The sequence below is a fragment of the Mirounga leonina genome, unplaced genomic scaffold, assembly GCF_011800145.1.
Source record: "Mirounga leonina isolate KUSES-001 unplaced genomic scaffold, KU_Mleo_1.0 Mir_168, whole genome shotgun sequence".
NCBI lineage: Eukaryota > Metazoa > Chordata > Mammalia > Carnivora > Phocidae > Mirounga > Mirounga leonina.
In genome coordinates, this window is record NW_023270426.1 from 43,688,773 (window position 1) to 43,713,274 (window position 24,502).

Sequence of the window (24,502 nt, forward strand, 5' to 3'; positions counted from 1 at the left end):
GGCCGGCGTGCGCAGACACGTGCCTCGGCTGGCCTGAGAACCTGGGAGGTTTCGGGAGGTTTGGGGCTGCAAGGAGAGCGGAGCGGTAGTCCGAATCCGGGAATCCGGAGGGGAAAGAACCGACTCTGAGCGTGCCCGGGCCCCTCTCAGGCGGTGGTCCTTCGCTCCCTGCCGGCTGTCATGTGGGCTGCCCTGAGGTTAGCCCTGCGGCCCAGCGCCCGCGCCTTTGTCCCCGGGCCGCGCGCTTATCACGGGGACTTGGTGGCCACGCTGGGCACCCAGCCAGACTCGGGCTCTGCCATCTACCAGGTAGGCTGGGTGAGCGCCCCGGCGCCCCGGGCCTGGAATCCCCTGACTGAGCCTGTGAGTCCTCTTCCACCTGTCCGCCAGTGCCGGCCCCACTAGGAAGCAGGTGGAGGGTGGGCACACTTTAACAGCTCTTTTGTTTTCTCTGGAACCCCCAGTCCTGATTCTGGGACGCAGTGTAGGTCGTGAAGTTTGCAAAAGAAGGTAATTCCAAATAAAATACATCTTAGTTCACTTTTAGCCCTGGCACTGTGCATTGTATCTTTGAAATCAGTGGTTCTCAAAACCTGAGTCAGCATTGTGAGCTGAGGAACTTGTTCAATGTACAGCTGTTTTAAGCCCCACGCTGGACCTTTGGGGTCTCTGGGGTGGGGTCTTGGTATTTGCATTGCTAATGAAATCCTCAGGACTTGGCGGCGGACAGCTTTGGGAACCACTGGCCTAGCACAGATAACCCGGCGTTGTGCTTAACAGACTTTAGTTGAATAGTTGTTAATAGAGCGTACTTATCGCACACTGTCTTGAATGGCCTTTTTTGGAATTGGGAGATATAGCAAGGTCAAAGAAACAGCTTGTGAAGTATCAGAGCTGGAAAATTTCACCCTGTTCCATGGTTTCTGAGCTTATACAGATAACGTTTAAATTGTACAGATAACTTTCAGAAAAGACATTTTGAATTGAAAAAAAATAAGCAGGCTGAGTCAGAAACAATAGCCAATAAGAGTCTTCCAAGAGTCTAGATTTTTTGGGGTCAGGAAAGAATGTTTAATTCAGAAATATTAAGTGGTTTCTGTGGTCTAGGTAGTATTTTAGGTATTTGGTATAGGTGTGTAGGAATGGAATCATAATTTTGTGGGCAAGATGGACAAGAAAGTGTGTAACTGTAGTGCATTATGATAAGTGGGGTGTCTAAAGCTTGAAAAGGTAGTTACAGAAAGCTGCAGATAGGAAGCGATGAGTGAGTTGGATCTTGATCGCTGGGTGAGAGCTGGCCGGGTTCAGGGCCGAGGAGGAAAGGCAAGACTATACAAACTAAGGGAGTTATGAGAACATAGATAAGCAAATTATGAAAGAGTATAGTACGTATGAGGACTTCGAAGTCATGACTAGGGTATGGAATTCATGGAGTAGATGAGAGTAGTGGAGGCCCTTGCATGCAGAAGCCACATTCACGTTTCATTTTGCTGGCTGTCTGCTAAGAAACTTAGGTGGAGAAGCCGCAAGATCCTATGGTCCTGGTAGAATCATCAGCGCGGTGGCAGTACAGAGGCTAGATTTCCTCCCATTTGGAATATGGCTTCTTGGCTGGGTGTTCTGGTTGCTGTAGGCCTTTGACTATTTTCTGGAGCTTCTATAAGGTTATTTTAGCCAGTTTTGGGTCATTTTGGGGTGTCTCTGTGGAGAATGAAGGCCTGGAGCTTCCTGGTCTACCATCTTTTTCGGCTTTAGGTTCAGGCCTATGTTTTTGATGGTGGCTGTTAGCTAGGGGGTAGGGAGTGTGGGCCTGAGCATATAACTCCTTTCTCTGTGTCAGGTGTTTAATGTTCTGGTCTAGTCTGTGCACTAGTAATTGGGGAAGTAGTTGTGGTAGGATGCAAAAGGCACTGGTCTAGTCTTTCATGTGTCTTAAAAACTAACCACATATTTCCACGGAGGAAAAAAAAGAAACTTGAAGGGAAATAAGAGAAAGTGTTAACAGGGGTCCTTATGAGTGGGCAGATACAGTGTAACCTATTGGTGTAAGAGCAAGGGTCTGGAGCTGGTTTAAATTCCAGCTCTACTACTTGTTAGCTGAGTGATTTGGGGCTAGTTACTTAACCTCTCTGTGCCTCAGAGGCGGGCTGTGCCTCAGTTACCTCAGCTGTACGGTAGCATTAATAGTTGCATATGTCATAGAGTCATCAGGACAGTTAGTGACCACTTACAACATGGCCTGGGATATAATAAGCCCTCAAGAAATATTAGCTCTTGGGCGCCTGGGTGGCTCAGATGGTTAAACGTCTGCCTTCGGCTCAGGTCATGATCCCAGGGTCCTGGGATCGAGTCCCGCATTGGGCTCTCTGCTCCTTGGGAGCCTGCTTCTCCCTCTGCCTCTCTCTCTCTGTCTCTCATGAATAAATAAATAAAAATCTTTAAAAAAAAAAAAAGAAATATTAGCTCTTGCAACTTTTCCTTCTTTCCACATCGTCATCTCAGGACCTGTTTAGCCAGCTTTTGCTTCAGTAATGCTGAATAGCAGACAGTCCCAAGATCTCTGTGTCCAAAAGAACAAATATTTATTTTTTGCTCTGGGATCTATGGGTTCGTTGTGGCAGTTCTTCCCCGGGCAGTGCGTCCGATGCAGGTCTGCTCTATTTGTTTTTGATTCCAGCACCCAGGCAGAAGGGACAGTGGCTACTGAGAGATGCTCCTCTCCTAATGGAAGGCCAGGGCACAGGAGGAGAGTATGGAAACACTGTCCGTCTTAGAGCCTCTGCTTGCAGTTGATACACTTCACTTTTGCCTACATTCCACTGGTCAAAGCAAGTAAAATGGACAGATTCATGGAGTGTGGGTGGGGAACTATAATCTCACACTGAACCTTGCTGTTATTAACAGATTATTGATATTCAATAATAGTCCAGAGGGACAGAAGAATTTTGAACACATAGTACAATCTGCCTTATGCTCTAGAGGTGGCTGCTTAAGTTCCACCTATTATGTATGAGTTCAGGTAAAGGAGGAGGAAGGGTGAGTAGGCAAAAGGACACCCTCACCTGCTTGTTCTCTTTTTAAGAAGCCTTTCTAGAAGTCATGCCTAACAACTTCTGCCTATATTTCCTTGGTTAGAATTAAATCCCAGGGCCACACCTGTCTACAAAAGGAGGCTAGGATGTTAGTTTTTCAGCGGGGGCATGTTGTCACCTTGAATAAAAGTGGGATTTCATCATCAAGAAAGATGGGAAGAATGGATATGGATAAGCAACTCTCAGTGCCTGCCACAGATAATAAATAGTATGGAGAGATTGGATGTGTTCTTCATATGTTGGATGTTAAAAGATTTCACTTAGGTGTACCCTTATCTTCTGGGATTTCTACCTACAAGTAGTAAGCTTTTTTTTTTTTTAAGATTTTATTTATTCATTTGAGACAGAGAGGTACAGAGAGAGAGAGAGAGGCTGAGCAGGGGGAGAGGCAGAGGCAGAGGGAGAAGCAGGCTCCCCGCTGAGCTGGGAGCCCGATGCGGGGCTCGATCCCAGGACCCTGGGATTATGACCTGAGCCGAAGGCAGACGCTTAACCGTCTGAGCCACCCAGCCACCCCTACAAGTAGTAAACTTTGATGCAAACAACCCACAAGAGGGGAATAAAAGATAAAGCCATGCCTTGGATGGGAGGTGGCACATGGGAGCCCTGGCCACGGTTCGGTTTCTCTGCACAATTTTCTTAGTAGCTAGGAATATGTACTGTTCGCTGTCACTTCTTATGGCCATGTGCTTCAGAAAGCCTTGGCAATTAGAGACAGTTTCCTTTATTTCTTAACTGGGAGGCTGGCTTAGCTAGGGTAAAGACCCCTCATATAACTAGCTTTAGTTCTGATTGACTTTGTTCTAAATTGGGCGATGTCAGAGGCTGTAGTGATTGTATCTTGGGTTTGAGTACACTTTAGTAGAGAGTTACTTGTTTTCTCTGTGCATGTGGGAACTATTTTTCATCGCTTCTAAACTTTGATTCCTGTGTTTTGCAAAGTTGACAGGAGACTGGGAGGTAGAGTGCAGGTGGAGGGAGGTCAGCTAATTCTTGATGAGCTGGGTGGGGGAAGAAACTAAAGGCACAGCAGAATCCCATCAGCCTCTCAATCTTCAAGGGAATGAGAACTTGTTAAAGGACACTGGGAGGATACACTTAGCATTGTGGGAAAAAGTCTGTGGGACAAACAGAACATATCAAGACAAAAAAAAAAAGATGGGAGAACTTACATTTCAGAAGAGACTTAAGAAACATCAGCCAACTGTGGCTATACAGACCTTCCATGGAGTCCTATTTAAATAAGCAAACTTTAAAAAACATCTATCCGCCATTTGAAGAAATGTCTTCACTAATTGGATATTTGCTGTTTTTTTTTAAAGATTTTATTTATTTATTTGACACACACACACACACACAGAGGAATCATAGGAAGGCAGAGTGGCAGGCAGAGGGAGAGGGAAAAGCAGGCTCCCCGCTGAGCAGGGAGCCCGATGTGGGGCTCGATCCCAGGACCCTGGGACCATGACCTGAGCTGAAGGCGGGCACTTAACCGACTGAGCCACCCAGGCGCCCCTGGATATTTCCTGTTTTTAACAGATTATTGATATTCAGGAATGGTCCTCATCTTTTGGAGATTTGGAAATACTGGCTACAGAAGGAGTGCTATGTCTAGGATTTTCTTCAAAATAATTCAGGGTGGGGGTGCGGGGCAAGAAGGAAACAACTTTGGCCATATATGGATAATTAATTGTTGAAGGACATTGGCTACATTTCATTATGCTAGTCTTTTTGTTTTTGTATGCGTTTGAAAATTTCCATGGAAGAAAGTTAACTTTCTTTTTTTATTATTTATTTATTTGAGAGAGCGAGCTTGCAAGCATGAGCGGGAGTTGGGGGGTAGGGGAGGAGCAGAGGCAGAGGGAGAAGCAGTTGCCTCGCTGAGCAGGGAGCCTGATTCGGGACTCGATCCCAGGACCCTGAGATCATGACCTGAGCTGAAGTCAGATGCTTAACCGACTGAGCCACCCAGGCGCCCCAGCTTTCTTCCATTAACAACAATGACAAACCCCATTTAAGGGGAGCTGAAAATGTTAACGAAACCCCTACCTTTTCACTTTGCCATGCTCTAACCTGTCTATTCGTATCCTAGTGCTGTTGAGCTAAGCGAGACTGAGCAGAAGATAGTATGTCATAATGAGTGGATGGACTTGCTTGAGAATTAGCCCCATATAATGTCACTGGAAAAAAACATTTTTTCTTCATCTTATCAATTTTATTTATTTATTTATTTTTAAAGATTTTATTTATTTGTGAGAGAGAGGGAGAGAGTTCAAGCAGGGGGAGCAGCAGGCAGAGGGAGAAGCTCACTCCCCGCTGAGCAAGGAGCCCAATGTGGGACTCCATCCCAGGACCCTGGGATCATGACCTGAGCTGAAGACAGAGACTTAACCACTGAACCACCCAGGCTTCCCATCATTTTATCAATTTTAAACTAACAAAATAGGATTATTCCTAGGTAAATGTATTAACCTTTCACATACCTTGCTGCGATAATAGGTATTCAGGTTTTTTCTGCATTGGCACTGAATTCCTTTCATTCCTTCCTTCCTTCATTCATTTACTTATTTATGTTAGAGAGAGAGAGTGAATGCAGGGGGGGTGGGGAGGGGCAGAGGGAGAGGGAGAGAGAGAATCTTTTTTAAAATTTATATTTTTTAAATTTAAAATCAGTTAACATATAGTATATTATTAGTTTCAGAGGTGGAGTTTAGTGATTCATCAGTTGCATATAACACCCAGTGCTCATTACATCAAGTGCCCTCCTCATTGCCTATCACCCAGTTACCCCATCTCCCCACTCCCTCCCCTCCAGCAACCCTCAGGTTGTTCCCTATAGTTAAGAGTCTCTTACAGTTTGTCTCCCTCTCTGATTTCACCTTATTTTATTTTTCCCTCCCTTCCCCTAGGTTCATCTGTTTTCTTTCTTAAATGGAGAGAGAGAATCTTAAGCAGGCTCCATGCCCAGCATGCCCAATGCGGGGCTTAATCTTACAATCCTGAGATCATGACCGGAGCAGAAATTGAGTTGGATGCTTAACCGACTGAGCCACCCAGGCGCCTCATTAAATTCCTTTTATTGAACTTGGAGTCACATGTGGAACAATATACGTGGCCTCTCTTTTCCTACAGTGCATTTTTCAGATTATCTTTTAATGATTACTAAAAAGTGAAGAGATAAAAGGGTTAACAGTTTGGATGAGATTCCTTTCCAGAAATGCCATAAACTCAAAATGAGCAAGTCTTTTGTTAAAAACCACAGAATCAGTCAGTCTGTGAATTGGAGAAATTGCTGGGCTGTGAGTAGCAGAGATTGGAAGTGGAATTCCAAACAGTGGCGCATTTGGGAAGGCTGCCTGCCCTGATGAAGGCACTTCATCATCCATGGGGATTCTTAAGAGCAGGGTTTCTGAGGTGTGCCCTGCTGGCTCACTCAGTACAGCCCACGACTCTTGCTCTCCGGCGTCATGAGTTTGAGCCCCACATTGGGCCTAGAGCTTACTTAAAAAAAAGGGGGGGGAGGTCTCTGAAACACTAAGCCACCTATGAGGTGGATTTTTAACCTTAGAATAAAGGTAGAAGTTGACAAGATAGACTTGAAGCAGAAAACAAGCAAAAAATAATAACTTTGCCTGTACAGTGAAATAATCTGCTTTCCTTTCTACTTAGCAACATAGTAATCCGATCTTTTCCTCACCCTGTGGGGTGAGCAGCAGGTAGAGGGAGCCCAGGGCCTGAGGCCAGAGTAGCACCCATCTCTGAGCCCCAGGGTGGCAGCTGCAGCCCAGGGTCAGGTGAGAAAGCCGCACAGAGAAGAAGGCCTTCGGCTCCAGATGGGAGTTGGCCACCAACTTCATCTCCCAGAGCTCTTCTCTGCCTCCCCGTTTTGTTTATCCAAGGAGGCCTTCTCCTTACAAACTCCCTCCCATCTGCTGGATCTCTCGCAGATGACGAAGGAGTTCAGGACACAGCCCCTGCTTACTAGGACTCGTTCTCAGCCCAGGAGGCTCTCGGGACAGAGGTAGCTCCCTTTACGCTTGGGATGTTAGGTTTTGAAAGGCTGCTGAAAATCTCTTCATACCCTTCAAGTGGCATTATACACGTTGCTGCCATGCCACCCCTCGGTGACGGGCGGGACAGACGTGCTCTGGTGCAGAGCGCTGTTTCGGTCTGAGGCAGTTCATAAAGTTAGGAGTTTCTGAATTGCCTAAATGTGAGTAAACAGGATCTGTAACCTGGGCTTAAGAGAAGAGCAAAAGTCTTGGCTTTCACTGCCTCATGCTATTAATATCAACAAACACTATGGAAATCTGAAAAAGTTCTGGTGATTAAAGAACTCTGCCTATTACCAAATCCCCTTCTTTGGTAGGTTTCCAGTTTGCCTGGAGTGGAAGACTGTGGGCCAGTGTTGCTCTACTTTTGGTTGGACATTTGAATCCTTGGGGAACTTTTAAAGTGATTAATGCCCAGGCCATACCTGCAACCAGTGACATCAGAATCTCTGGGGGTTTATTTTTGTTTTTATTTTTCAAAGCTTCCCATTGATTCCAGTGTCCAGCCCAGGTTGGGAAACAACGTTCTAGGCAGATTCTGGAGTTCGTTGCTGGCAGGTTGTCTGCCCTTGGACAGACAGGACTTGGTGGGCCTCGAAGGGAGGTAGTCACAGGGCTAGTAGACCGTGATTGGGACCTCCCTATTCCAGGACAAAGGTTCTTTCCTAACAGTATGCTGCTTCTCTCTTTTTTGCCTTCTGTTTCTTGCAGAGCAAGAGAATGTAGCAGAAACCTTGGCCTTGGGAGCGATTAGAGCTGTAGAAAATAAGAAATACTAGAGTTCTATAAAGTCTGTAAATTCATGTAATTTTGAACAGCTGGAAAGCTGTGTAGTACCATGTCATGGAAAAGGAATTAAATCAGAGATGTTAAAGACATTGTGGGGAGCAAAATGTGTTAGTGGTTCAACTTGGAATTTTTTTTTTTTTTAAGATTTTATTTATTTATTTGACAGAAAGAGACACAGCAAGAGAGGGAACACAAGCAGGGGGAGTAGGAGAGGGAGCAGCAGGCCTCCCGCAGAGCAGGGAGCCCGATGCGGGGCTCGATCCCAGGACCCTGGGAGCATGATCTGAGCCGAAGGCAGACGCTTAATGACTGAGCCACCCAGGCGCCCCATCAACTTGGAATTTTCAAAAATAACTTGCTACTTATTGGTCTAAAGTAATGAGCTGATCAGACAAAATTTACAGAACAGCAAAAAGTTAGGCCCTCTACCCTTTATCCACCTCTCACAGTTTATATTCTCCTGTATATTACTCTAGAGAATTTCTAAAGACGCACAAACATAGAGTTTTGTTCCCTTTTAAAACAAAATAGGACCTATTTTTTCCCCTGGGCTCTGCTTTTAAGAGTAATTTGTCAGTAAGCAAGTATTTCTGCATTGGTTAGAAACTCCTTGGGGCAGGGATTGAAGGGACATGAAAAGTAAGACGGCTTTCTAACTCTCTAAGGGCTTATATTCCTTAAAATAGGGAAACAAATAGAACTCAATGAAGTTCAGTTGATGCTTATGGAAGAAAGATGCTAAAATGAGTAGGAGTGACCAGAAATGGGGTTAGAGAGAAGAGGGAACATGATCTATGCTTTAAAGAAGGGTAAGATTTGGATACGTGGACCAGAGAGGGACGGCGGGAAGAGGAGCTTGGGCAAAGATGGACAGGCAGGAATTCATCTTTTCCATCCGATGGAGTGACACAACACAGAGGCCACATGAGTGGGGGGTGGCCCTGCGTGAAGCCACATGGGGTTGGCATGTGATGTTCTCATCAACTCTTACTTTAGCTAAAAAAAAAAAAAAAAGGATAATTGTTTTCTAATATTACTCTCCCTTTCTTTTTTTCTGTTTTAGGAAAACTATGAACAGATGAAAGCACTAGTAAATCAACTCCGTGAACGAGCGCAGGAAATAAGATTAGGTAAACATTCATTTATTCTTCATTTTATGCTGTTAATGAAGATGATCCTTGATAGTTATGGTTCTAGGAAAAACTAGTAGCAGCAAGCTTTGACTCTTTAAGACTGTATTTGTTGGTGTGCTGACATTTTTTCCTCTTACTTGGCCAGTTTTTCTGCTCCTATAGCACTGCCAGCTCTCTGGGCAACGGTTAAATTTCAGATTCATCAATTTTTAAAGCATTGCTTCTTATGGTTTTATTTTAGCCACAGCATCCACTGAAATTTCTGTTTTGCCTGAAGCATCTGAAACATTTTCTGTTCGTTATATTCATCTTATATACTTATTTTGCATAATTATGCATTTTGTTATATAACTTGGAAATAATTTCTATGTGGGTTTATAGCTAATTAAATGAGATTTCCTAAGAACTTTGCAGATTGTCATTTTTTTCTTTTAAGTTGTGGACATAATAGACATCCTTTTGCTTGGAAGAAATTGCATCGTGTGGGGAATGTAAAATATTAATAATATTAATGTATAAACAAATACGTTGAATTCTACTGTGCCATTATTGGTCAGTGTGACAATTTACTTTAGAAGCCTGGGTGACTTGAAACTGAAAGCCATTTCCAAAATAAGATTTTATTTATTTTTGTGGGAGAGAGAGAGCACAAGCAGGGGGAGCGGCAGGCAGAGGGAGAAGCAGGCTTCCCGCCGAGCAGGGAGCCCGATGCGGGGCTCGATCCCAGGACCCCGGGATCATGACCTGAGCCAAAGGCAGACGCTTAACGACGGAGCCACCCAGGCGCCCCTTGATGCACATAGTTCGAACAGTGCATGTAGCACAGTTGAAGTGACATTTGTGCTGTGCAGGCACAGGCAGACAGATGTGTTGTGATGTCCCCAGGTGCCAGCGATGAAAAGATCCTGTAAACTGTAAAATGCTTCCTGATTTCAGGGATGTTAAAATGTGAACAAAATGTGTAGATTAGAATCAGTGCCATATGGTATACGAGACTGAAGGAAACAGGCTTTTGTATCTCAGAGTTTGTGGGAACAGAGATAGCACAGAATCTTTAAGAATAATCTTTCGAAAACTAATGTGCGGTGTCACATTGTTTCTGTGGCTGCCCACATATCCTAGGCTAGTTTATTTAATTTTTTTATTTTGAAAGATTTTTATTTATATATTTGTCAGAGAGCAAGAGAGAGAGAGTGCGCACAAGTGGGGGGGCGGCCAGCAGGCAGAGGGAGAGGGAGAAGTAGACTCCCTGCCAAGCAAGGAGCCCAATGTGGGACTCGATCCCAGGACCCTGAGATCATGACCTAAGCCAAAGGCAGACACTTAATTCACCGAGCCACCCAGGTGTCCTGTCACAGGCTAGTTTAAATGCCGGAGGAGCTTAATTCTGTGATCTGAGAATCTGCATCAAGGATAGCCCATCTTTCTGGGTTTTCCTAACAAAACCGGAATTCAGTAGCTGTGCCACATTGCAAATTCAAACTCTAGGCAGAATTAAGAAAGAGCGATTTTCTCTAAAGTCCTTGTGAAAGAATATGCGTATATCTTACCACCTCTGTCATTCCAGACTCTCTGGCCACCTCTTCCCTGCTAGCTTCTTCGCAGGCACTTATGTCCCCTGACTCTCTAAAGACCCTCAGCAAGGCCTGGCTTTCCTTTCAGTGCCTTAGGCTCATTTTTCTTTTAATATTTATTTTTAAACAATATTATTAAGGTATAATTGACATACAATAAACTGCATTATTTAAAATGTACAATTTGAGTTTAGACATATGGACATAACCTGTGAAATGATCACCACAATAAAGATAATGAATGTGCTTCCTCCAGAAGTTTCCTCTGTCCCTTGGTAACCTGTATCTCCCCTCCTTTCCTGTACCCTCGCCTCCTACACCCAAACCCACCTCAGTAGAGGAGCCCAGTTCCTCTGAGTGGTTGGGAGAAAGAGAACAGTGATTTGACCTAATTACACTGTTTTAGAACTAAATCTTTGCCTCCCAGAATTATTTTCATTTTAAAAGAAGGTTAGATATGTGATAAAATTTTCTTGGTAAGCTTAAGGCAGATATAATCTTAGAAATATGCCATCCGTCCCTTCAGAAAAAAAAAAAAAATCCCCTAGAGTAAAGAGGCCTGGTTTGAAAAATAATACTTGGAAGCTTGAAGTAGACAAGACCTTGTTTTCTCACCTAAAAAAAAAAAACAACCCAAAGAAGTAGCTTTCTTAAATAGCTGAACACTTCATTAACTTGAGAGCAAATTAAGATGAAATTCGTGGGCAGCAGTGAAACTAAACATATTAAGGTACTGTGTGATCCTTCTGTTTCTGATCTGATACCTTGGCTTTCTGAGAAGTGGCTTATCAATATTCCTGAGACACCGAGCCTGGCCGCTGTCAGTCTGGGGGAGGTTTGGTGTACTGCGCACCTCAAGCAGCCTCATCTGGTGACCTCGTGGACTCTTCAACAACTGTAATTTTCTTGGTCTAGAACATCAGGAAACATCGAAGACAGTCTCTGAAGATGCTAACAAAACTGGACTTTTTAACTGATACATTAGGTGTGCAACTCTCTCCCCTTTGGAGACAGTGTAAAAAGTTAGGGGTCACTTACCTTTAGGTAAGTCTTGCTGTGCTCATCATGGAGGTCATTTCTAAAGTAGTGCTTTTTACCTGGAACAAATGAAGGTAGGAATTTTTCAAATTTCACATAGTATGTAGCAGAGTGCTGGGTATTTGTGGCAGGTATTTAATAAATGTGGTGGAGGTGAGGCAGTATTTATAGTGTATGAGTTGCAGAGAAGATACTAGGTTATTTAAGTAATTACCATCGAATTCAGAAAATGTATGATATGCTATGAAATCGGATTGATTTTTTTTTAATTCTAGTTTATTTACTTCAGAAAATAAAGCTTGTAAGTTAAGTGAATGATCTGAAAATTAGCTGTTTCTCAGAAGATACATTGAACTTTTAAAAGCACTATATTTTGGACTGTTTTATGTTTTTCTAGCCTTAAATTAATTGGAGACGTTACATGATGTCAGTCTAATCTAATCATGTTTTTATCTTAGGAGGCAATGAGAAAGCCCGAGAACTCCACAAATCAAGAGGAAAACTTTTAGCCAGAGAAAGAGTGGACAGTCTTATAGACCCAGGGTTTGTATATCCCAAGTGCTAACCCAGTGTTCTCTAGTCTGTGGTACTCTCTTAGTTTTATAAATAAATGATTTTAAATTCTAATTCTTACCCTAAGATTCAACAACAAAAATTTTCTTTTACATATACATATTTTATTATATACAAAGAACAAAGTTTCATCAGGTAAGCAAAAGGATATAAATTATAGTCATAATTAATAGTTTCAAAAAGCCCTTAAATCACTGGGACCTTCTGTACAGCATATAGACCACATAGCCATTAATCAGAACTCTTGGTAGTTCTCCCATAAGAGTAATCTATATTCTAGAGAAGCTGGCTTTTTATGAACTCTGTGGGGGCTAATGTGTTAGGCCTCATAAAGGAATGCTTTTACAACTGGGGGAAACACTAAAAATATTGAAGGAAGGACTACTTCTAGGGTTATGTTTATTGTCGACGGTAATTTTAGAACCACAGAAAGTGTTAAAGACTTCTAGGTAAAATTCACACTATCTCATAATAAGAATGGATACCATTTTGTAGTTCTATAAATGTTTTGGTCACAAATGAGAAAGGAGAAAGTGAGCTGAGAATGCAGAATGGAAAAGTCTAGAGAAGGAGGCAAGCAGATACAGACATAATTCAATCATAGCAAGAAAAGTACAGAGATGGTCCTTCCCAAGACTTAGTTGGCAATATTTACCTATATAAGTTAAAGCCTAGAAGAACAGTGCAACTTCTGTATATTCAACAGCAAATCTTAATTGAGACGCTACTAAGTGTCGGGCACTGTTCTAGGTGATAGTGATACATTAGTGAACAAAACAGACGAAGATCCTTACTCAACTGGAGTTTACATTGTAGGAGGAGGAGATGGAAAATAAATGATAAATGTGGTAAGTTATTATAGTATATTAGAAGGTGATAAATATTACGGGAAAAAAGGAAGTAGATCAGGGTAAGGGAGAAGATGAGGGTCAAGTTGTAGTTTTAAATAAGGTGGTTAGGGTAGGCCTCTTTGAGAAGGTGATATCTTAGCGAAGATTTGAAGGAGTGAAGAGAGAGAGCCCTGAAGATACTGGTGAAAGAGTGTTACAGACAGAAGGAATGGCCAGTGCAAAGGCCCTGAGGTGGGAATGTGTGGGATGTGTTGATACGCCCAAGAACCCCGGATGCTAGTGTGTTAGGGGTAAGAAGGCATAAAGGGGAGAGTAGTAGAGATGGGTTCAATTCCATAAGACCTTGTAGATCAGTGTAAGAATTTTGGCTTTTATCTGAGAGAAGTGAGGAGACTTTGTAGGGTTTTGAACAGAAGACTTACGATCTATCTGACTTAGATTTGAAAAGAGTCATTCTAGCTGCTGTTTTGTGAGTAGCCTGGGGGCAGCAAGGGTAGAAGCACCAAGAGGAGTTAGAGGAATGTGGCAGTGATTCAAAGGAGATATGGTGGTGACTTGGACTAGGATAGTGTAGTGGAGGTGATGAGAATGTCAGGTTCTAGGCATGTTGTCAAGACAGAGCTAATCCATCGGGATTTCCCAAAGGATTGGCGTGGGAGGCCGGGAGTGCAGGTGGAGAGAAGGGAACAAGGACTCCAAAGAATTTTTTATGACATGCACCTGTACCCCCAACCTGGAGACAAACACTGTTAACACCAAGTGTATATCCTTCTAGAATGTTCTTGTGCATATGCATATTAGACACATTTTTTTTTTTTTAAGATTTATATATTTAGTTGAGAGAGAGAGCATGAGCAGGGGGAGGGGCAGAGGCAGAGGGAGAGAGAGGGTAGGCAGACTCCCTGCTGAGCGGGGAACCTGCCTCGGGGCTCGACCTCATGCTTATGACCGTGAGATCATTACCTGAGCCAAAACCAAGAGTTGGATGCTTAACCGACTAAGCCACCCAGGTGCTCCTTAGCCACTTTTTTTTTTTTTTTTTTACAAGAGAAACGGAATCATACTAAATGTGTGGGTTTTTTTTAAAGATTATTTATTTATTTATTTGACAAAGAGAGAGAGAGAGACAGCGAGAGAGGGAACACAAGCAGGGGGAGTGGGAGAGGGAGAAGCAGGCCTCCCGCAGAGCAGGGAGCCCGATGCGGGGCTCAATCCCAGGACTCTGGGATCATGACCTGAGCCGAAGGCAGACGCTTAACGACTGAGCCACCCAGGTGCCCTAAATGTGGTGTTTTATACCACCCCCCCCCACTTACTGGATCCTGAACATTTAAGTAAGTGAAAGGTAGAGTAATAAATAGAGTGGTGAAGAGCCTGGTCCCTGGGATTAGATTGCTTATTAAAACCAGCTCTGCCCCTTACTAGTTGTGTGACCTTAGACAAGTGACTTAATTTCTGTGTTTTAGTTTCATCATCAGTCAATGGGGATCATAATAGGATCCACCTCAGGAGGTGGTTCTGAGGAACAAATGAGTTAGGTTTCTGGAGCTCCAAAAAGAGAGCCTGGCGCAGGGTGGGGTCTTACGTTAGTGTTAGGTGCTAGGCTCTTTCTCTACTAATAAACGTGTTTCTACAACATCTCTTAAAATAGGTACCTAGTATTCTATTGTATGGCTATAATGTGTGATTCCTCCTAATATCCACCCCAGATTTTGGTTAAATATTTTTTTTTAGTAGATTTTATATATATACAGCATGCATACTTGAAACATTGGCTCATTAATCTTTTCCATATTTAACTGTTTAAATATGCTTGTTTTAAAAAAAGAAATGACTTTAATTCAAGTGATGTCCTTTCTTCCCTTCAGATCTCCATTTCTGGAATTATCTCAGTTTGCAGGTTACCAATTATATATGAATGAGGAGGTCCCGGCCGGTGGCATTATTACAGGCATTGGCAGAGTATCAGGGTGAGTATTCTACTTACACTCGATAATGTGGGTCAGGAAGAAGACTGACAGGCACGGGCCATCACTCACTGCTTTGCGGGCGAATATGCAAGTTTTATGCTATTTGTATTGTTTAGGACTGAGGCTTCCTACCCCAACATGTATTAGATTTATCTGTGGAGCTTTAGAGACAAAGATCAAAGGGGGGGAAGGGGAAACCATAGCACAAATCCTGGGGCTTGAATCCAAACATTCCTGCTTAATCCGACTGTGCAGGTGTGGGCTTGGTTTATTTCATTTTCCAAGGCTCTGTAGGTGGGCTCTTGCACATATAGGGTGAAGACCAGTGTCCTAGAGGGGTCGTTCTCCAAGCGTGCTCCCCAGGTAGCCTCAGCATCACCTGAGAACTTGTTAGAAACATAGATGACTAGGTCTTCCTACAAAGTAACCAAATCAGGGGCACCTGGGTGGCACAGTTGGTTAAGCGCCCTACTCTTGATCTTAGTTCAGGTCTTGATCTCAGGGTCTTGAGTTCAAGCCCCACATTGAGCTCCATGCTGGGCATGGAGCTTACTTAAAAAAAAAAAAAAAAGGTAACTAAATCAAATTTTGAGGGTGGGGCCTGGCAGTCAGTGTTTTTTTAGTAAGCCCTTCAAGCTTCTCGAACCCTAATGTTTGAGAACCACTCCGGACTTAGGAAATCTTAGATTGGTAGAAGTTAAATTTACTTGTGTATATTTATGTATGGCCTCACATTTGCCATGTCAGGTTAGCTTGCCAGGCGTTGTAGTAAACACTTCCCACTGATTAGTTGTTTTTTTTTAAAGATTTTACTTATTTATCTGAGAGAGAGAATGGGAGACAGAGAGCATGAGAGGGGAAGGGTCAGAGGGAGAAGCAGACCCCCCACTGAGCAGGGAGCCCGATGTGGGACTCGATCCCGGGACTCCAGGATCGTGACCTGAGCCAAAGGCAGTTGCTTAACCAACTGAGCCACCCAGGCGCCCCCTGATTAGTTGTTTTAATCATCACCACAGCTCTGTGAGAATGGGTATTATTGTCATCATCACCATTAAGGCAGGTCAGGAAGCCTGCTTAGCAAGGTAAATAACTTGCTTAAGATCAAGCCACTGGCAAAGCTGTGCTTGGACCTTAGGTGGTTGGACTCTGAGCCTGATACAGTTGCATTTTACTCACATAATGGTTTATGGTGTGTTTTCCTCCACCTTCTCCCCATGATTCGTGCCTTCGGTGCACCTATAGCCATTAGCCATTGTTGCTTCTTCGCTCCTGTACCCCCAACACTTCTCCACAGCTTTTGCCAGCTATGATTTGCTTAATATTCACCCAGTGTGAAGACATTTTTTTCTTGGAGTCTTAGGGGACGCTTAAAAATAAACCTTTAAAAAAATGAGAAACTTCATGCAGAGCTAAACTGAATTCATAATCACGAAATAACCTAATTAAGTAGGACAGTTACCATTAACTCATCTCCAGTGATAATGATGGTCACCACTTTGGAGCATTCCTTTCCACCTTTCCTGTGCATATACTAATATTTTATTCGTATTTATGCTTTTGTATTTTTCGTTTTCATTTTCTTTCTTTGTGCCTTGTTCTCAGTTTATAAAGTTCTCAGCTTGGAAGGAAATTGAATTGCATGTAGGAATTGAATGGGTTCAGTTGTCAGCCTCAATTAGAATCCTGGCTTCAGCATTTTATAGCTGTTTGACCTTCAGCAAATTGCTTGACCACTCGATACCTTGGTTTTTTTCATTGGGAAAATATGATTCATGATGAAATGGAATGATCCTAGTAGCTACCAGAGAGGGTTGTCATGAAACAAGAGGAAGAAACAAGAAAAGGAAGAGAAATACTCCCTTCCTTAAGAGATACACAATACAATTGATACTCTTGCCACTGAGCGTAGCAGTTGTGGGTGGCAGAGTTGAGGCTCTGGAATCTCTTCAGAGCCGAAGTCATTCAAAGCTTTTATACCTTTATTCCTTTTGTATATTTCTGAGTAGTGCTGGGTATATTGAGAGAGGCTCCATGGTAAGTTCGGAATAGACCCCAAGAAATTCCATGAGAAACCTTTTTGTATTGAATTTATAAACCAGCTTAGAATCAAGGACTCCTTGCCTGAAATAGTAACTGGCTGAAGAATAACTGAGCTGCAGTCTTTCTCTCTGGCAAATTCGCTTTTTTTTTTTTTTTTTTTATCATGTCCTATGTGGTATGGTCCCTGCCTGCTTTCCTCACCTTAGCTTTGTACCTAACACTTTAGCCATCCCGGTCTTGCTATTCCGTGAATGCACTAAACTCATTTTTGCTTTAGGGCCTATACTTGAGCCGTTTGCTCTGCATCAAGTGTTCTTCCCCTGGTTTCTTTGAATGGCTGGCTCCTTCTCATCTTTCAGGTCTCCATTCATATTTCCCCCAGTGCAGTGTTTAGGAGCATGCACTTGAGAGCCAGGCTGCCTAGACTCAAATGCTGGCTTTACCACTTGTTGGTTGGTACTCTTGGGCTAGTTACTTAACTTTACTGTGCCTGTTTTCCCATCTGTAAAATGGGATACCTCATTATCTAAAGCCTTATAATGACACCTAGTGCATTGTTAAGTGCCATGTTAATATGGGCTGTTATTGTTATTTTTACCATCCCTTGACCATTGTATCTTTTTTAAAGATTTTATTTATTTATTTGACAGAGAGAGAGACAGCGAGAGCAGGAACACAAGCAGGGGGAGTGGGAGAGGGAGAAGCAGGCCTCCCGCAGAGCAGGGAGCCCGATGTGGGACTTGATCCCAGGACCCTGGGATCATGACCTGAGCCGAAGGCAGACACTTAACGACTGAGCCATCCAGGTGCCCCTTGACCATTGTATCTTAACATAGGACCATCACAATTACTTTTTTTTATTATATATTTTACCTTGTCTTAGTAACTAATAATACATAATAATTATATATTGTATTACTATAATACTGTGATTTGTAAGATAGATATATTTGGTCATTCAGATGACCAAAATTTATTCCTCATAGATTTTCGGTCTTTGTCCACAGTTTCTGGCTCACAGCTCCCCACACCCTTGGAAGTGTTGAGAATGGTCATGGTGTCTTTTGTTATATCAACGAAGGTGGCTTTTGGACCCCAATCAAGGCCAGGGGCTGGTTGTCAGGAGAACCGACCATGTTATTAGAGGGTTGGAAGTTTTCTATCCTACCGACTTCCCCAGTCCCCACCTTTGGGGAGGGGAGAGGGGCTGGAGGTTGAATCAGCCAGTGAATTCATCAGTCGTGGCTGTGCAGTGAAGCCTACATAAAACCCAAGAGGACTGGGTTCTGAGCACTTCCTGGTTGGTGGACACATGGGGATGTGGGCAGAGTAGTGCACCTAGAGAGGGCATGAAGCTCCTATGGGGTGAGGTTTGGGGTCCAAGCCCATTACTGAGCCACGGTGTGGACTCTAGGTACAAAGTCCTGCTTCCTATGTACACCTTTGAAGATAGGTTTGGGGGTCAGTCCCACTTGAACCACATGGATTAGGTAAGAGTCATTTTCTGAAAGAAAGTTGAATTCCATTGCCAAAATAATAGATTCTGAGTAGGCAGAACCAATAGATGTACAATGCAGTGTTTTTGTGGACTAATTTTATTTTTCATTCTGTATCATGTCTCTGACCTTTTAATAGGCAAGTGGCTCTGTCTCTTGTGGAAGATCTAGCAAGCGGCAGAGCCAGAATTTCACCATAGCTTGTCTGACTCCATAGCCCCTTTCCCATATCGGAGCTTCTTCAGCTTTTCTAGGGCAGCACCCCCAGGGCAGGGGAGGATGAATAGACTCTGGGGGTATGAGATCATAGCCCCACCATCCTGCCAGAAGCTGAAATTCCCTTTGAAGTCTGGTTTATTTACTAAAGTCATGAAGAATTGGCATCCCACTTTAAAATGCTAACTGTAATATGGAAAAGTGCTTTCTAGCAATAAGATCGATGCTCTAAGGAGACGAGCCCTTTTATCTTGTGAGCACTGCTGGCCACATCCCTTAATGTCAGCAGCACAGCACTACCTGAGGCCACTGTTCCGAGGCTCTTCCCTACTTTATTTTCAACAGGGACTCAGTGACTTACTTTTTAGAATTATAAGGAATATAAAGTAAGATTTTTTTTTTAAGATTTTTTTATTTATTTTTTGACAGAGAGAGACCGCGAGAGAGGGAACACAAGCAGGGGGAGTGGGAGAGGGAGAAGCAGGCTTCCCATGGAGCAGGGAGCCCAATGTGGGGCTCGATCCCAGGACCCTGGGATCATGACCTGAGCCGAAGGCAGATGCCTCACAACTGAGCCCCCCAGGCGCCCCTAAACTGAGATTTTATTTATTTATTTATTTAATTTTTTAAAAGATTTTACTTATTTGACAGAGAGAGACACAGTGAGAGAGGGAACACAAGCAGGGGGGGTGGGAGAAGGAGAAGCAGGCTTCCCGCTGAGCAGGGAGGCCGATGTGGGGCTCGATCCCAGGACCCTGGGATCATGACCCAAGCCGAAGGCATACGCTTAACGACTGAGCCACCCAGGCACCCCCTAAACTGAGATTTTACAAGATTTTTTTTTTTTTTAAAGATTTTATTTATTTATTTGACAGAGAGAGACACCGCGAGAGAGGGAACACAAGCAGGGGGAGTGGGAGAGGGAGAAGCAGGCCTCCCGCCGAGCAGGGAGCCCGATGCGGGGCTTGATCCCAGGACTCTGGGATCATGACCTGAGCCGAAGGCAGACGCTTAACGACTGAGCCACCCAGGCGCCCCCCTAAACTGAGATTTTTAAAAAATATCATAAATAGGGGTACCTGGCTGGCTCAGTTGGTGAAGCAGTATGACTCTTGATCTTGGGGTTGTAAGTTCGAGCCCCACATTGGGTGTAGAGAGTACTTAAAAATAAAATCTTAAATAATAATAATAATACCATAAACATAAAGGAGATAAAGTTTGGTAAAGAGCACACTCTTGTTCACTCAAGTTTCAAGTCAGCCCCTGACCTTCAGGCTCCCTGGCAATATCAAGCAGTTTCCCTTACAGATACTCTGCCTTCACTACCCTGCTCTTTGTATGTTACTTGTGGTCATGGCATCCAACCAACTGGTTTTGATGAGAAAGGGTACCATTGATAACACATTATAGTCTATGTTTTCAATATACTATTTTATAGTTTGTATCTGTTGTTACTTTAAGCAAGATAGATACCGTATTTTAAATTTCTTTTAGTTTTATAAAAAAGCATGTGGTAGTAACATTGAAGAACTTTTGGAAATGTAAAAAATAAATTCTCTTGGTGGGTCAGTTTTCCTTTTTGCAAATTACCTTCCTACAAGGAAACTTGGTGGTTTATTAGGAGGGATTTTCTCACCCTTGAGAGTAGGATTTTTTTTTTTTTTTGTATTATTATAATCTTGCTAGGATCATTTCATTGGAAGACCCTTTATGAAGTGTGGCTGAGGTTGTTAGCTTTTCACTGCTAATACAGGACTGATGACTGTTTTTTTAAGGATTATTTTATTTATTTGAGAGAGGGAAGGGGAGAGGGAGAGAGAGAGCGAGCATGCACAAGCAGGGGGAGGGGCAAAGGGCAGGGAGGAGGGGTGGGGGTGGCAGTGAAGAAGCAGGGCTCAATCCCAGGACCCTGAGATCATGACCTGAGCCAAAGGCAGATGCTTAACCATCTGAGCCACCCAGGTGCCCATAGGACTGATGACTCTAAACATTAAGAATGAGTTTGTAAAGTTGTTCATAGTGATCATTATATAAGTGAGTATGTGAATTGTGATTAAAGCTTGGTTTTGTATCATGAGATTGTCTGCTAATGACTGTCAGTGGTGAAATGTACTAGAAGTCGAAGGTTGCATTGGAGTGTCTTATAAGGAGACGTAATTGGCCTTTTAACTTTGAAGAATCTCTCATATTCTCTTTGTAATGAAATTTCTCCCTTTCAGAGTGGAATGCATTATTGTTGCCAATGATGCCACCATCAAAGGAGGTTCCTACTACCCAGTGACTGTGAAGAAACACTTACGGGCGCAAGAAATTGCAATGCAAAACAGACTCCCCTGCATTTACTTGGGCAAGTCACAAGAGTCATAAAATGAACTATTTTTAGCTGGTAAAATACAATACTGTTTAGAAGGCTATATATGACATTATCAATGGGTATTTTTAAAATTTGTTGGTTTTTCCTGTAATTACACAATGCGTGTTCTTTGCTAAAAACTCTGGAAGAAAAAGTAAACAAGAACTACCTGTAATAACATCACTGAGGAATAACCTCTGACAGTATTTTCTTTTTTTTTTTTTTTTTTAAGGATTTTATTTATTTATTTGACAGAGAGAGACACAGTGAGAGAGGTAACACAAGCAGGGGGAGTGGGAGAGGGAGAAGCAGGCTTCCCGCCGAGCAGGGAGCCCGACGCGGGGCTCGATCCCAGGACCCTGGGACCATGACCTGAGCCGAAGGCAGACGCTTAACGACTGAGCCACCCAGGCGCCCCTGACAGTATTTTCATATATGCCAGGTTTTTTTCCTCTTCATGCGTGTGGATTTTTTCCTTCTATGTATTTTCTTTTTGTCTTAACCTTAATGAGTTCAAACTATGAAAAAATAATAGCTGATATTTATGGATCTTTTGAGTGCTAGGTACTTTGTTAAATGCCTGAATAATTTCAGCAAATACAGTTTAAAGAAATTGAATTCTTCAAGTAAATTTATATTTGAAATTAAAATACGTTTAAATCTAAGGATATTTCAAAAGAAACATAAAAGCAAGGCAGTTTAAAATTGGCACTGCCTGGATTTTGGTTTAGTTTGGTGAAATGCCAGCATATGTATATTGTTTATTTATGTGGGTATTTGAACAGGTACTGATGTAGAGATTTTTTTTTTCCTGCAAAAGTGAATTTACTTGTTTGACTCACAGTATGAACTTTTTTTTGCATATGTAGAAAACAGCAAATGAGGCCCAACTGCTTTCAGGTGCTATGCCAAACACCAATAGGGGATGGAGTGAAGAGTATTATGTTGTCCCTGTCTTGGGCAAGCTTGAATGAATTGGAGACGGGATGTCATGTATTAAAGAACAATGAAGGAACTTAATGTAACACTGCTATATGCACTCACACTGTGCTGAACTAATACCTTACATACCTTATATACCTTATTTCATGTCATCCCAGGAATAGCTCCTTAGGAGAGCTACTGTTGTCCCCTTCATTTCACAGGTGAGGAGAGTGAGGCATAGAATGGCTAGGAAACACACCAGTAATCACACAATCTGAAGTCATCAAACTCTTTTCCACATTCAGTGGACATTCTTAGCCCCCACTCTGCTCTGCAGTAAAAACAGTCCCCCAAGCAGTCTGTGATGAATTGTCACATGAATTCTGTAGATGGTTTTGTATTGGTTTAAAAGAGGGAAAGACACTTTTTTTTTTTTTTTTAGCTGAACTGGTTAAGAATTTACAGTGTTTCTGGGGCTTTAGCTTGTCCTCAAAGGAGAGAATGTCCTAAACGTTTCAAGTGGAATTTTGCACAGGGAGGAGATCCTAATGGATTTGAGGAAAACAGTGAATTTTTTTTGGCTGTGTTGGGGGACTGGAGAAAGATGCTGTAGAATAGTTTAGAACGGTAGGGCAAGTTTTTTGTGAATGTGATTAAGAACTGTTGTTGTCATTGATACAAGTCTCTCTGTGTGCAGGGTATTTTGTTCATTCAAATGTACTTCTGTTATTTCCCTTGTCTTCAGTTGACTCAGGAGGGGCAAACTTACCTCGACAAGCAGACATATTTCCAGATCGAGATCACTTTGGCCGTATATTCTATAACCAGGCAATTATGTCTTCTCAAAATATTGCACAGGTAATTGCTCATTAATGAAATGTACTGTTTTTTGCTCCAAATGCCATCGCTAATTAGTTATGCTGAGATGACTTAAAATGCAACTTAATACAGATTTTAGGTTTTTCCCCACAGAAAGTGCCTTAAGGTTATCTCCATTCAGATTTTTCTCTTAATTACTGGCATAGTTTTATACTGTCATAAAGGCTGTTCACCAAAGGAAAAGAGTTTTTGAAAAGAAAGGGCACTGAGTAATTGCTTTTTTTTTTATTATGTTATGTTAATCACCATACATTACATCATTAGTTTTTGATGTAGTGTTCCATGATTCATTGTTTGCGTATAACACCCAGTGCTCCATGCAGAACATGCCCTCCTTAATACCCATCACTGAGTAATTGTTTTTTTAGGACTATGTTCTGAGGCACTTTGGTGTCTAGTTGAGGAGACAGGTGCGAGGAAGATTGTTGTAGCATCAACATAGCAAAAGTTAACAAACAACCTAAGTGACCATTATTGGGAGATAAGTAGTAACGATTTTTAGCTGTTCAAATGAATGAACTAGAATTGCATGCATCAACATAAATAAGTCTCAGGGAATAAGTTGAGTAAAAATAGTGGAATAAATACATAGTCACTTGCTTTGTTTGTAAATGTTAAATACATGAAACAATCTGTTACTTATGTCTTAAACATGTACGTGGGAGTAATACACTCAGCTTTAGAACAGTGGTTACCTTCGAGGTTACCTACCAGGAGGAAGGGGCCAGGCAGGAAATGTTATATAAACATTTCACCTATACCTGAAATGTTTTATTTCTTAAAAAAAAAAAAAACGAAGTGGGGATGCCTGGGTAGCTCAGTCGGTTGAGCGGCTGCCTTCAGCTCGGGTCATGATCCCTGGGTCCTCGGATCAAGTCCCACATCGGGCTTCTTGGTCGGTGGGGAGCCTGCTTCTCCCTCTGTCTGCCGCTCCCCCTGCTTGTACTCTCTCTGACAAATAAATAAATCTTCAAAAAAAAAAAAAGCTAAAGTGAATTTGGCCAAATGTCAATATTTGTTAAGACTGGGTGTTAGGTTAAAGGATATTTATTTTGTTATTCTGTAATCTTTTTTTGGCATGTTTGAAATATTTCATAATACTAATGCTTCTCCTTTGTTTATGTTTTGTTACTGGATTTCTTAAGTTTGTACTGTTTTTAGTAATAGTCTAATAAATTAGCCTTCACTTGTAATTATTATGTCTTATCTTTATTTTCTTTCTTTTTTTTTTTTTTTAAAGATTTAATTTATTTATTTGACAGAGAGAGACACAGCGAGAGAGGGAACACAAGCAGGGGGAGGGGGAGAGGGAGAAGCAGGCTCCCCGCAGAGCAGGGAGCCCGATGTGGGACTCGATCCCGGGACTCCAGGATCATGACCTGAGCCGAAGGCAGTCGCTTAACCGACTGAGCCACCCAGGCGCCCTTATCTTTATTTTCTATTGATATAGTTGTTATTATTTATTTTGTATCTTATTGTTATGTAGTGACTTTGCCCATCTGTGCTTTATTTATCTAAATAG

General features: G+C 42.5%; 1 protein-coding gene across 1 annotated transcript in view; it reads left to right on the plus strand.

Moving 5' to 3' along the window:
• The window catches only part of MCCC2 (methylcrotonoyl-CoA carboxylase 2), a 70,877-nt gene continuing 46,375 nt past the window's right edge, over positions 1 to 24,502 (plus strand). The window contains exons 1-6 of the mRNA XM_035014608.1: positions 1 to 309; positions 8,997 to 9,063; positions 12,137 to 12,221; positions 14,971 to 15,072; positions 21,044 to 21,171; positions 22,847 to 22,959. Coding sequence (XP_034870499.1) covers positions 181 to 309; positions 8,997 to 9,063; positions 12,137 to 12,221; positions 14,971 to 15,072; positions 21,044 to 21,171; positions 22,847 to 22,959 — 624 coding nt within the window. The 5' untranslated portion in view covers positions 1 to 180. The remainder of the gene's footprint in view (positions 310 to 8,996; positions 9,064 to 12,136; positions 12,222 to 14,970; positions 15,073 to 21,043; positions 21,172 to 22,846; positions 22,960 to 24,502) is intronic.